The sequence below is a fragment of the Macrotis lagotis genome, chromosome 1 (assembly GCF_037893015.1).
Source record: "Macrotis lagotis isolate mMagLag1 chromosome 1, bilby.v1.9.chrom.fasta, whole genome shotgun sequence".
Classification (NCBI taxonomy): domain Eukaryota; kingdom Metazoa; phylum Chordata; class Mammalia; order Peramelemorphia; family Peramelidae; genus Macrotis; species Macrotis lagotis.
Window position 1 is genome coordinate 402,586,844 of NC_133658.1, and position 13,944 is coordinate 402,600,787.

The following is a 13,944-nucleotide window of genomic DNA, read 5'->3' on the forward strand; positions in this document are numbered from 1 at the left end:
TCTTCTCTACACATTAGCTCAGGTTTCCCATATGTTGCCACAAAATGGTAGGTATATTTAATATTTGATATTTTTCTTTTCTAGTATTTTCTGGTACTTAACCAGATAACATCTAGACCTAATTAAACTAAAGGACCCTGCTACTGTGAGAAGGCTCCTCTCTTGGGAGTTCTTCACATAGATCCTTCTGGTTAATTTAGTACCATTCTTTTTTTGCCAGGACAGAATTTTGTATTTTATGCTCAGATAAACTAAGGCATTCCAACCACTTTTTGTTAGTTTTCTAGGATGGAAGGACCTCACTGCAAACCTTATATTTTCCACAGTGTAGCAAAAAGGGGAAAGGGAATTAACTACAATAAGAACTCACTATATAGTGGTTTCCTCACAACAACCCTGTGAGGTAGGTCTTATATAGATAGTGTAAATATTATTATCCCCATTATCCACAGAAAGTCAGAAAGGGAAACACATTTTCCAATGCTCATACAATGCTAGGATCTTAACCCAGATCTTTCTTTGCATTACACTAACACATAAACCCTAACTCTATCTAGAATCATAGACCATTAGAGCTAAAAGGGATCTTCAACAGATTATCTCATTTTACAGATGAGGGAACCTGAACCCAGAGAGGAGGAGATGACTTGCCCAAGGTCACACAAATCGATTAGTGGTAGAACTGGGACTAGACCCCAGGTCTCCCAGCTTCTGGTCTAGTGCTCTGCCACAATGTGTTGGATATTTGTAAGTAGGGTGGGAGCTGGTGAGAACTACCATCTGAGCATTCTAAATGAAAGATTCAAAAGCATAGGCACAGAGCCCATGAGCAGAACAGTCCATTAATGGTGTGGAAAGAGGATGGAGCAGACCTCACAGGTTGTTGTTCTGACCATCTTCTGGGTCTTTGGTTTGTGCCAGCTTCTCATTATGTTCCCTTCTTACCCTTAAGATAAAAAGAGAAAAAGTTTTTTAAGTCTTGAAAGGGAAAAGAAAATACATGAATGAAAAACAAACTCATGAATGTTTTGAAGGATTAATAGTGCCTTTGCTTTCCTCACCGATGGATGGCAGAGGTGAGAAGCATGACCAGTTGGTAAAAATATTGGTTCTGTGAGAAGCTCTAGCTGAGACATTTCTCAAATTTACTAGACTTTGGCTTTTTTTTTGGAGTGACTTACTTTTCTCTGTTGAAAATAATGAATTCTTTCTGAACTGATTCAAGGTGCTCCTGAAGAAGGCAAGTCTGATCGGTGGAAATAAGAAAAAAGAAAGGTTAGCAGACAGACTCCACAATCAACCATCATATTTCCCAAGTGCTTTGAATGTAAGTCATGAGGCTTAGATTTAGAAGGGCCAGCAGAGATCATCTAACCAACCCCCTTATTTTGCAGAGGAGGAAACAAAACCAGAGGGTCAGTAACTCACCCAAGATCATGTAGGGGGTAAATATCAGCTAGAATATGAATTCAAGAACTCTAATTTGGTCAAAGATGATAAATTCAGGAAGTATTTATGGGGAAAAGATAATAGACACCTATGATACCTACCTCTGCAGCCTCTATGTCCTCAGAAACAGGAAGACTTGGGTTCAGATACCACCTCTGACAATGGACAAATCACTTAAACCCTCAGGGATCTAGTCAACCCTTAGCAGTCGTAGAGAAGGTACCAACCTGTACTGGTAGAGGAGCTTCCTCATCTGAGAATTTCTCTATCAATAAAGTCACAGGTCTAGTCCCTGTCCCTATTTATAAAAATAGAAAGGTGGAAAAAGTCTTAAAGATTACTTTGTCCCCTGTCTGCAAAGGAGAGTACCATCTGTATCCAGATAAAGAGCTGTGGAGTTTGAACAAAGTGCAAGGACTATTCCCTTTAATTTAGAAAAAAAAAACCAGATATCTTATTGTCTGATCTTGTTACCTCTTAGGCTTCTCTTCTTTAAGGATATGATTTCTCTCTCATCACACCCAATTTGGATCAAGGTACAACATGGAAACAAAGTAAAGACTGACAGAGTGCTTTCCGTGGGGGGGGGGGTGGGGGGAGGGAAGCAATATTGGGGAGAAAATTGTAAAACTCAAATAAAATCTTTAATAAAAATAAATTTAAAAAAAGATTACTTTGTCCCAAATCCTCATTTGTCAGAAGAAACTGAGTTCAGAGAGGAAACTGACTTTCCTCCCAGTCTCATAAGTAATTAATAAGTGGTAGATTTACACACAGGACCTCTGCGCATTTTTCACTATTCCACACTGCCTATTCCTTAGCCCGAAATCATGACCACATCTATTTAAATATTAAATTTTCCAGGAGAACTTGAATTATGTTTTTTTTGAATAGACGATTTGAGTAGCATCCAACTTTGTGAGATCCTGGCCCTACCCTCCCTTGTCCCTTCCATAGCCCCCAAGAGAAAGCCTAGAAGCGGCTAGGTAGCTATATCAAAGAGAAGTAACCAAGATCCTAGCAGAGGGTAGAAATTAGCATTATATAGCCTCCTATCTGGCAAAGAAAAGGGAAGCAATACTCTTCACAACCTCTCTAGTTTGAGTTGCAAAGATTTGTTTAGGTGGTGGTTTAACCTGGTCAGCAATGGGCTTCAGTAAAGTGACCATCAGCTGTTTATCCCAGGATGAAATCAGAAATAATAACTGTCTTGGAGGAAAATGGGTCTGAAATGAGGCCACAAGAGGCAGCATGTGAGGGTCCCTCCTGCAGACCCCCTGCCCACGATGTATTTCCTATCCCATGGTGAAAGGTTCAGACGTTCTACTGAGTGACCTGAACAATCTCTTTCTCCTTCTGGATCACATTTAATTCTGTCTGACTGTTCACTCCAGCCAGTGTGACAATTATTCATCAGGGACTCTTAAGTGTACTTTGGCTCCAGTGAACAGCTATTAACTCTGTCTGACTGTGTTGCTGTTATAAAGGACCTGTTTGAAAGAACTTAACCTTGAGAAGTGGTCAACAAACACAGGACCCAGGAGGAATGAGAGTCCCAGAGCAAAAAAATATTTACCAGAAAAGTTTTCCCTAAATTACTTTTGGGGACTCAAGTTATCCCTCAGAGAGTGATTGGTTGAGAAGTTATCCTTTGCTAACTTCTTATTCTTTAAAAATATATATTGAGATCTTTTATTTTTATATGACCTTCATTTTTGAATATGTTTCTCTTCTCTTTTCTACACAGGATTATAAATGTAGCATCTTTTCCAAGAAGGAATAAAAATGAAGGGAAAAAAGCTATTCAGCAAAACGAACCAAAACTCCAACTGAGTCTGATAATATATGTGATGGCATACATCCTTAGACCTCTACCTTTGTCAAGGGAGGGAAGTCCATTGCCTCCTCTCTTTAAGTGGGTAAGGTTTGGTCATCATGATTACCCAACTCAATCTCTTATCTGATTCTTAGCAACAGGCCCAAAAGCCTATTAGAGCATCCACTGACTTTCCTGTCAGAATGAAACTAAAAGAGAAATTCTAGAGACAAAAAACTATACTCACTAGATTCCAAAATGTGATTTAGTTAAAAGACAGGTGGGCTGTGGGGATTACACTGAGCAGAGAAGGGAGAAGCAACAAAGAAAGATTCTTAGAGTTATTATAAGTCTTTTTAAGATGAGTATTAAGAAGAAGAGGAAGGGTGAATACAGTTAAGAAAGAGATCTGTCAGACTTTACACAAAACAAAAAAGGGAGGAAACATGAAAAGTAGCCTGATGTAGTGGAAATAGTAGTACTAGACTTGGGGTCAGATCCTGCTTGCTACTTATTACTCATGTGATTTTGGGCAAATCACTTCTCTGTTTCTCAGTTTTCTGATCTATAGACAAAGGCAACTAAGATGGCACAGTGAAGGGAGAACCAGACTAGGTGGTGCAGTGGATAGACCACCAGCCCTGGAGTCAGGAAGACTTGAGTTCAAATCTGACCTCAGACACTTACTTGCCCTGGGGAAGTCATTTAACCTCTCTCTGCTTCAGTATTCAAAATGGGGATAATAATACACTTACCCTTTCAGAGTTGTGTGAATCAAATAGGTAATATCTATAAAGTACTTAGCACAGTGCCTAATAAATGTTTCTTTTCTTCCTATAAAGTAGAGAGGGAGGGGAGTGGGAAAGGAGAGTAGAAAGACTTCTAAGGTCCCTTTAAGCTCTACATCCAGGATATTAGGGGAAATAAAAGGAAGAATGTGGTTGAAGAAATTACTAAATTACCAATCAAGCCAGGGAATAACGATTTGGTACCTGGAAATGAAGAGGAACTGGGATATATTAAATGAAGTTTTTATCAATCTGGTGATATCTAGACTGTGTGGAAAGATAAATTCTTTTGGAGGGCAAAAGACCTGGATTCAAGTCCCAACTTTGCCATTTACTACTTCTCTGACTTTGAATAAGTGATTTAACCTCCTTGGGCCTCAGTCTCCTCATTTGTAAAATGGAGGGGCTGTTGGATGAAATAATTTCTGTGGATCCTTCTAAGTCTAAATCCATTTCTGTGATCTAAATTTCAGAAAGAAATTATATGGAGGTGAGGGAGATGACATGATTTGGAACAGAGGACAAAGGGTTTGAATTGTTGTCTTCCTATGAATTTTTTAAAGTATGAATTTTTAATTTCTTAAAATTTTTTAAAATAATTGCAGCTTGGATGAACCTCATTGGCTATGATACTGCCACTGTGCAAAGTTTAAATGTGAATTTTTTTAAAATAATCAAAGTTGGGGGTAGCTAGGTGGCGCAGTGGATAAAGCACCAGCCCTGGAGTCAGGAGTACCTGGGTTCAAATCTGGCCTCAGACACTTAATAATTACCTAGCTGTGTGGCCTTGGGCAAGACACTTAACCCCATTTGCCTTGCAAAAAACCTTAAAAAATTATAATCAATGTCTAGAGAGAAGCAAATTATGATCAGAAAGACATGATAAAGCCATTTGCAGTGTAAGTCGGGATAGAGGATGGAAGGGGGAAAGACTTCTGTTAGAGAACAAAATTTATTTTAAATTAATTTTTAATTTATTTTAATTACTATACACTGAAACCCTATACAATCTAAAGATGTGCAGTAGAAGAAACCCAGGGGTTATTGCATAAGGATAGTAAGAATTCACATGTATCCAGTTCTTTGCTAATGTAAGACATTATGTATATGTGGATTATTGTTAACAATTTCAGCTAGTGTGTTTTTAAACTTATTAAACTTATGAGATCTCTTGTATTTGATTTGGGGTCACTGATCATTTCCTTCAAATATCTTTTTTTGTCTAAAGTGCAGATTCTCCACTTCATATACACATTTCAAAGCAGATGGGGAATCTCAGTGGAGGGGAAGAAGATGCTTCCAAGGCCTTCACTTAACAAGTATTTGTCTAGTCTCTGCAGACCCCTGGGATCCTTGTGTTCAGTGGAGAATACAAAGATAGACTAGAAGACATAGTCTTTGCCATCAAGAAACTTGGAGAGACAAATATAAAAGAGAGTTAAGTGACAACTCAAGGCAGTGTGGGATTATAGGTTATGGGGATAGCAAGACCTTAAAATATGTTTTCTAAAAAATCCACTTTGTGTGAATACTATAAAATATTCAAACTGCTCCAACAGTTCATAAAGGTGGCTGACCTTAGAGATTTTTTTTCATATATACACACAAGAAGGTGGGGTGAGGGCATTTTTCCTTAATGAGGACACCTATTGATTGAAAAGTCTTTTCTTTTTAACAGAAGAATTTAGTCAAAGATACTTCTTTAATTTACTAAAATGAAGCCTTTTGTGCAATAGGGAATCTTTGATGTTGATAGCTTGATGCAGTAGAGAAAATATTTCCAGGTTTTCTTGTATATAGCTTAATTGGACTTAGTTGTTTGAATGTTCAGTTGTCAACTCCTTGAGAGTAAGAGCTGTCTTTTGCCCAATGCATGGCATAGTACCTGCACAAAGCTGGTGCTTAATAAATTCACTGAATGATTGACTTAAATCAGAAGAGACCTGAGTTTGATTTCTACCTCTGAAATTACTAACTTGGATAACCTTGGGTAGTCATCTCTGAGCCTTAGTATCTCCATTCAAGGGAAATGAGGTGTCTCAGTGGATGGAACATTGGGCTTGTAATCAGGAACTCACCTTTATGAAAGTTCAAATTCTGCCTCAAACCAGCTGTGGGACCCTGGGCAAGTCACTAGGCTGTTTGCCTCAGTTTCCTCATCTGTAAAATGAACTGGAGAAGGAAATAGCAAACCACTCTAATATCTTTACCAAAACAACCCAAAATGGGGTCATGTGCAGTCAACACAACTGAAACAACTCAACAGCAAAAATCCCCATCAAAGGAATGAGGATTAGGGTAGTTATTCTAGTATCTTTGTCAAGAAGACCCCAAATGGGGTCACAAAGAGTTGGACATGACTGAAATTACTCAACAACAAAGATTCCCATCAGAGAAATGAAGAGCAGGGTAACCTGTGGTTTCTACCTTGGGTGGGGAGAGTTATTGTGAGAATCAAATGAAGTATATATATGTAAAGTATTTTGTAAATCATAAACATTCTATTTAAAATAAGCTATATTGCCATTATAGAAAGAATATTAGATCTGCCATTTGCTAACTGAGTGATTTTAGGCAATCATTTTCTGGGGCCTTTTTTTGGCCTCTAAAATAAAGGTGCTGATGAAAATGACCTGATGGTCCTTTCTACTCTGACATTCTGTAATTCTATTATGACTAATAGTTCCCTTCACTTCAAGGTTTGCCAAGCACTTCCCATAGCATCTTATTTGAACCTTGTGGCAACCCTTTAAGATATGAATTTACATTTTATAGACTAGGAAATTGAAATCAGAAAAATTATGAGACTTACTCAATTTGAATGAAAAAGAATCATGGTGAGAGTGCCTATTATAATTCTGTTGAGGGGGACTGGAGGGAGCAGGGAGAAGGTAAACTATTCTAGCATAGTAAAAGTTCCTTAGGCTGGGATTCTTTCTCCTGTAGCTGAGAACAAAGGTTCAAAGGTTGGGTATCAGGAGACAGCTGAATGCCACTAAAATGTTCACGCTTGGGTTGCTGGCCTCCTTTTCACATTCATTGGCTTAAATCTGAACTCTCCTGTTAACTGTTGGGGTTTTTGAAAAAATCCTTAAGTAGTGGAGAATGCAGCCAGAGCTCATCACAGGGAGTTTTAATCCTTCCCATGTGAAGCTGGTGGCTAAAGACAAACCCTGAGATTTTTGATTCAGATTTTCAGTTCAGTTCCAGGAAAATGGCCCCATTAACTGTAGAAAATAACATAGGATAGAGCAAATCCTGGCTTTTTGACCTTGGCATATGTCTATTTGCTTTGGTTATTGTCCTTCATTTTTGAAGACAATCAAAATGATATCACTATGTTAGAGTCAAATTACAGTGTATGCAGCTGTGGCTGATCAGACCAATACAAGCTTGGAAGTCTCTACCACAGGTTGGGTACAAATATTCCAAGGGAACATCTGGGGTGGATTCTCTAAATTTCTGCATCTCCCTTTTCTTTTGAGATGCTTCAAATCTGCTTTGCTCATAGAGCATGGCACCTTTTCTGATGATGGCATGTCATGCTAGGAGATCCTGGACCACTGTTTATCATGTCATGCAATCGGTTTTTATTTTTAGGTTGGGTTTTTTTTTTTTTTTTTGCAAGGCAATGGGGTTAAGTGGCTTGCCCAAGGCCACACAGCTAGGTAATTATTAAGTGTCTGAGGCCAGATTTGAACTCAGGTACTCATGATTCCAGGGCCGGTGCTCTATCCACTGCACCACCTAGCCACCTCATGTCATGCAATCTTAAGAGAGATCTTGTATCACCTTTTCTGACCACTATAGGAACACTTAATTGCCTTGTGAGAGCTCTTCATAAAATAGTTTTTTAGGTAAGCATACATTTGACAGAGCTAGCTCAGGCTACAAAGTAAAGTGTGAGAGAGAAGAGGTATTAGATTGCCAAACTGAAGGACTACCCAGCCATTGTACTGAATGACTTCCATGCAAATTATCTTAGGAAGATTTTGAAGAGCAACTGGTAGGATAAGGTACCAAATATTGAAGCCCTTTCTCAAACTAAACTGGCAAGGCAAACACTATGGATTTCCTATATTTGATAGTTGGCTCCCTCTCCCAGCCTTCCACCAACATTCATTTTTATTTAGGACAGCACAGAGGCTGATTGAACAAGACCTCTTTACAATCTTTAAAATTTACTGAAGAGCCAAAGAGCTTTCATTGTAAGTGGGTATGGGCTAGTATCGGTTTAACAATTACTTCTCCACTCATACATTTAAACCTGATCTGCACTATTTATTTGTTTATTTGTTTATTTATTTATTTATTCATTTATTTATTCATTCTGCTATTCATTCATTCATTCATTCATTCATTCATTTATTTATTTATTTTTGCAAGGCAATGGGATTAAGTGACTTGCCCAAGGTCACACAGCTAGGTAATTATTAAGTGTCTGAGGCTGGATTTGAACTCAGGTACTCCTGACTCTAGGGCCGGTGCTCTATCCACTGTACCACCTAGCTGGCCCTTATCTGTATTATTAACATTTTTTCAATCACTTTCTTGAGTCTAGACAATCAATATAAAAATAGATCAAATCACTTATAGCATTTTTCAATTTCCAGGATGTAAATGCCCAATGAACATTTAACAATCTGTTTCCCAGCTAGTTTGAGCTGACTCTAGTAACCCAGGGGTGAGTCTCTGTGTTATGAAGTCAAATGAGGTATTGTGAGGGTCAAATGAGACATCAGAAACAAAAGCATTTTAAAAATCTAAAGCACTATACAGTTTTAAGGGATTATTTCTAATTTCTTTCTTCTTGTTATTTCTGTTATTTCTTATCATGGAGCTTTTGCAGGGCTTTTTGTATCATTCAGAAGTTATGTTTTATATGTCTGTCTTATTTATTCCTTAAACCTTGTGCTTTTCAAGGGTAGGCACTGTGTCATCTCAACTGAACAATATGATTTTTTTATTTAAGTGCCTTAGGCTCTATGAAAAGCATGGTGCTAGACTCTAGGAATGCAAAGGCAAAAATAAAACTCCTTGTCTGTCCTTCAGGAGTTTACATTTCCCTGAGGAGACTGCTGATATGCAAACATAAGTAAATAAAATTTAATCTGAGACAGGAGACTGGGGTAAATCAAGACAAGCTCTGGGAAGGAATTGATATTTGAGTTGAGCCTTGAAGAAAGATAAAAATTTTGGGAGGTCAAGATAGGGAGGGAATCCATTTCTAGTGCAGGGAACAGAAGTGGGTGATGGAATGACAAGTTTCAGGAATAGCTGCTAAAGAGAGCAATAGGAAATAAGTCTAGAAAGGTAGTTTGGAGCCGGATTGTAGAGGATGTTAAAAGCCAGGCAAGAGAAATTGCATTTTGACCTAGAAAAGAGTATGGTACCATTGAAGGTTTATGAGGAGGGGTAGTGATTTGGTTAGACTAGTGCCTTAGAAAGATAATGTAAACTGGGCAGCTAGGTGGCACAGTGGATAGAATACTACATGACTCAAGTTCAAATCCAGCCACTTTTCTAGCCATCTGACCTTGGGCAAATCCCTTAACTTCTGTTTGCCTCAATTTCCTTATCTCAAAATACCTAGCTTCCAGAGTTGTAAAGAACAATGAGATAATAATTGAAAAATGCTTAGTCTAATGTTTATCACACAGCAAACACTATATAAATTTAATTATTATTGTTATGTTGGCAGCCATGTGGAGGATGGATTGGAGAGGGGAGAGGCAGGAAAGCAAGGAAAGTAATTAAGAGACTACCAAAATGACAAAATAAGTCAGGTAAAAAATGCTGAAGGCCTGAGTAGGGAGGAAGAAATAGATGGAGACAGTTTGAGGGAAGAAGAATTGAAAATATTTGGCAATTCTTCAGATATGGGGCATTGAGAGAGAAGGAAGAAACAAAACTGATTCTGAGGTTGTGAACCTTAGTGAGTAGGAAAATGGTAGTACCTTCTATAAAAATAGGGAAGTTTGGAAGAATACCAAGTTTAGTTGGGGGCAGGGGGGAAATTCCATTTTGGACATACTGAATTCAAAATGCCATTGGGACATCTAGGTGAATATGTCCAACAGAGATTTTTTGATGCAAGACTAGAATTCAAAAGAGAGATACTGGATATATAGATTTAGGTGTCACCCATAAGAAACTGATACTCAAACCCACAGGAATAGATGAGATCATAGAGAAGGAATGTGAAGAGAAAGAAGAGGTCTCAGAATAGAGCTTTGAAATTTTCCATCATGACAAACCAGGTAGAAGGGGAAAATGAAAAAAAAAAAGAACAATATCACAAAAATCAGGGGGAGAGAAAGTTTTAAGGAAAAGAGGTAGACAAGGACAAAAATTATAGAGAAGTCAAATGGGTTAAAAAAAGAACACTAGCTGTAAACTCATCCAACCTTTCTGGAGAGCAATTTGGAACTACATCCAAAGGGCAACAAAAATGTGCATACCCTTTGATCCAGCAAATACCACTATTGGGTCTATACCCTGAAGAGATGATGAAAAAGGGTAAAAGCATCACTTGTACAAAAATATTCATGGCAGCCCTGTTTGTGGTGGCAAAGAATTGGAAATCAAGTAAATATCCTTCAAATGGGGAATGGTTTAGCAAACTGTGGTATATGTATGTCATGGAACACTATTGTTCTATTAGAAACCAGGAGGGATGGGATTTCATGGAAGCCTGGAGGGATTTGCATGAACTGATGCTGAGTGAGATGAGCAGAACCAGAAAAACACTGTATACTCTAAGAGCAACAAGGGGGTGGAGTCTGAACAAAGACCAAGGACTACTACCTTTAATTTAGGGGGGAAAAAAACCCTGATATCTTATTGTCTGATCTTGCTATCTCTTATACTTTATTTTTCTTCCTTAAGGATATGATTTCTCTCTCATCACATTCAATTTGGAACAATATACACCATGGAAACAATGTAAAGACTGGCAAATTGCCTTCTGTGGGGGGGTGGAGGGAGGGAAGTAAGATTAGGGGGGAAAAATTGTAACACTCAAAATAAATAAAATCTTTATAATTAAAAAAACCACTGAATTTAACATTGAAAAGTTAGTTCATTTCTTACACATATATCACAGTAAACTCCCAATGGATACATAACCTAAACATAAGAGATCAAATCATCTGATTATGAAGGAAAGGAACTACATCTCACAACTATGGATGAGTGAGAATTTATAACAAAACAAGGGATATAGATGATCATAAAAAATAATATGGACAGTTTGTATTACATAAAATTAAAAAAACCCATTTGTACAAGTAATATAGTCAGAATTAGAAAGGAAACAAATAATTGAAGGAAAAAAAATCTTTGTATGGATTAGCTTTGACACAGAGCGAAAGACCATATCTTGCTTGGAGATTGGAACAAAAGACTACAGAATGGGGAATGATGAGAGGGATGTAAAGGTGTGAAACAATGGAGAAGGACCTCACAGTGAATTGCCTTGATTTTCCTAACAGAGGCAAAGTCTCTGCTGAGAGGGATGGGAGTAGAAGTGATGTAGGGGATTTGAAAGGAGAAGAGCAGGTTGGGACATACTGCAGGAAGTATGAGAGAGGGTCGATAAAGAAATAAAAGGAATGTCAGACAGCAGGGAGGGCCAAGTTGAAATAAGATAGCATATATTTTTCTTTTTTCAGACTAGCATGGGTTCCTAGCATGAGTTAACCCAAATTAAAATAAAAAAATAATTCTGATTATTATAAATATTCAAAGTAATTATAAAGGTCATATTAAGGGAGATGATATTCACATTCAGAGGAAGAACTGATAAATAGAAGTATGCATAGGATGATTTTATATATATATATATATATATATATATATATACACATATTTGTGGCTAAAGGTAGTCATCTCTAGGGTAGGAGAGGGAAAAAAGAAAAATTTATATGATAATTTTATATGTTTATAAGGAATAATAAGTTGTACATAATAGATTTGCAGTTTCATATGAAATCTTTTTTAAAATTCTACTGTTATGGAAATATTTATATTATTCTTTTAATTAAAAATTAAGTAAATAAAAAAATTTGTGTGTTGTGAATACTTTTTTTTCTTCTGGAGATTTAGTTGTTAAATATTTGCTAGCACATCCTTGGGAACAGGCTACCCCAACTTCATTCTTAGCAAAACACAATTTATTGAAATAAAAAATTTGTGACACAAACCATTCCCCTACAGGCAGGGTATTATTGAAGAACATGCTAGGAAATGACTATTCAGAATATCAGCGGGAGCTGAGGATATGGGTGTTCTTTTGCTCACCTGGGAGGAGTCACATTTCCTGGTATCTTTCTCTTTTTTTGCCAGTCGTTTCTTTTTCTTGTGAAGGGGTTTGGACTCTAAAATCATTTCTTCAAGTTCAAAGGTGGGGTCACAGTTTAGTCTCCCTTTCTGTAGAGAACAAAAGAAAAGGTCACCTCCCTAGGTGGTCTCAGCCTTTTATATCATTTGACAAATGGGCCAGATCTAGGGAAGGGATTGAACTAGGTCTCAATGAAATCGACCCAAGACAATCAAGACAGCAGAGTGCCCACTGTATGCTTTACATAATTTATCACCCCTTCTATGGCATAGTGCTTCATTATTCTTTTTGCTTATATTTTATTCTCTCTGTCTTCTAATAAGCTCACCATGGGTAGAAAGGGAAACAAACATCTTTTCTAAATTACATTTTACCTTTCTTGTTTGTGGACTTTTTGGGTCACTATGGGGTTTCATTCCTGGAAGAGTGCTGTGGCACTAATGAAGTGGCCCACACAATGGGTTGGGCTGGGGAAGGGGCAGAACACTTAGGGTTTGAGAGGAAGAGCAATGGATTTGTAATCAGAAGACTTGGAATCAAATTCTGGCTTTTCCTGGTGACTGTGTGCGAATGGGAGCAAGTCATATTACCTCAGTATCAGTGTTGTCCATTGTAAAATTAGAGGGTTGAACTAGATGATCTCTAAGGATCCTTTCAATTCTAAATTCTATGTTACAACTTGACTAGATGAGCACAATGGCTAGAGTACTGAGGCTTGGAATCAGGAAGAACCGAGTTCAAATTTGACTTCAGACATTCCCGAGCTGTGTGATCCTTAGCAAGTCTTTTTTTTTTTTTTTTTTTTTTTTTTTGGATTTTGCAAGGCAGTGGGGTTAAGTGGCTTGCCCAAGGCCACACAGCTAGGTAATTTTTAAGTGTCTGAGGCCAGATTTGAACTCAGGTACTTCTGACTCCAGGGTTGCTGCTCTATTCACTGCGCTACCTAGCCGCCCCCTCGGCAAGTCTTTTAACTCTGTTTGCCTCAGTTTCCTCATCTGTAAAATGAGCTGAAGAAGGAAATGGCACATCATTCCAGTATCTTTGCCAAGAAAACCCTCATTATGATCAGATACAGTGGATAGAGCAATTGGAGACAGGACTCAGACACTGAGGACACTAACTAGCTGAGTGATCCTGGGCAAGTCACTTAACCCTGACTACCTCTCATCCAAGGCAGTCTCCAGTCATCCTGATCCATATCTGGCCGCTGGATCCAGATGACTCTGGAGGAGAAAGTGAGGCTAGTGGCTTAGCACAGCATGCCTTCACTCAAATCCACTTCATGTGCATGTCATGGCACCACCTCCCTGAAGTCATGGTCTTCTTTGTGAATGAAGGACAAACATTATACTGCAATTAATTATGTGAAATGTCTGTCCCTCCAAGTAAACTGGCAAGCCCCTTCAAGGACAACAGGGTCCTTTGGTATCCCTGTTTTTAAATCCACAGAGGTCATTGGCATTGAGCTAAGACCAAAGTTTGTACTCAATATATATTTGAATTTCTGAAACCCTTAAACAAGGACTCTATGTGGAGTCAAAGACCCCAAA

General features: G+C 38.0%; 1 protein-coding gene across 1 annotated transcript in view; it reads right to left on the bottom strand.

Annotated features, from left to right (window-relative positions):
- Nucleotides 1-209: 209 nt before the first annotated feature.
- The window catches only part of LOC141506158 (serine/threonine-protein kinase 32A), a 150,822-nt gene continuing 137,087 nt past the window's right edge, over nucleotides 210-13,944 (bottom strand). Inside the window, exons 11-13 of the mRNA XM_074212669.1 lie at nucleotides 12,355-12,483; nucleotides 1,182-1,246; nucleotides 210-946 (exon numbers count right to left, since the gene is read on the bottom strand). Of these exons, the coding sequence (XP_074068770.1) occupies nucleotides 874-946; nucleotides 1,182-1,246; nucleotides 12,355-12,483 (267 nt within the window). The 3' untranslated portion in view covers nucleotides 210-873. The remainder of the gene's footprint in view (nucleotides 947-1,181; nucleotides 1,247-12,354; nucleotides 12,484-13,944) is intronic.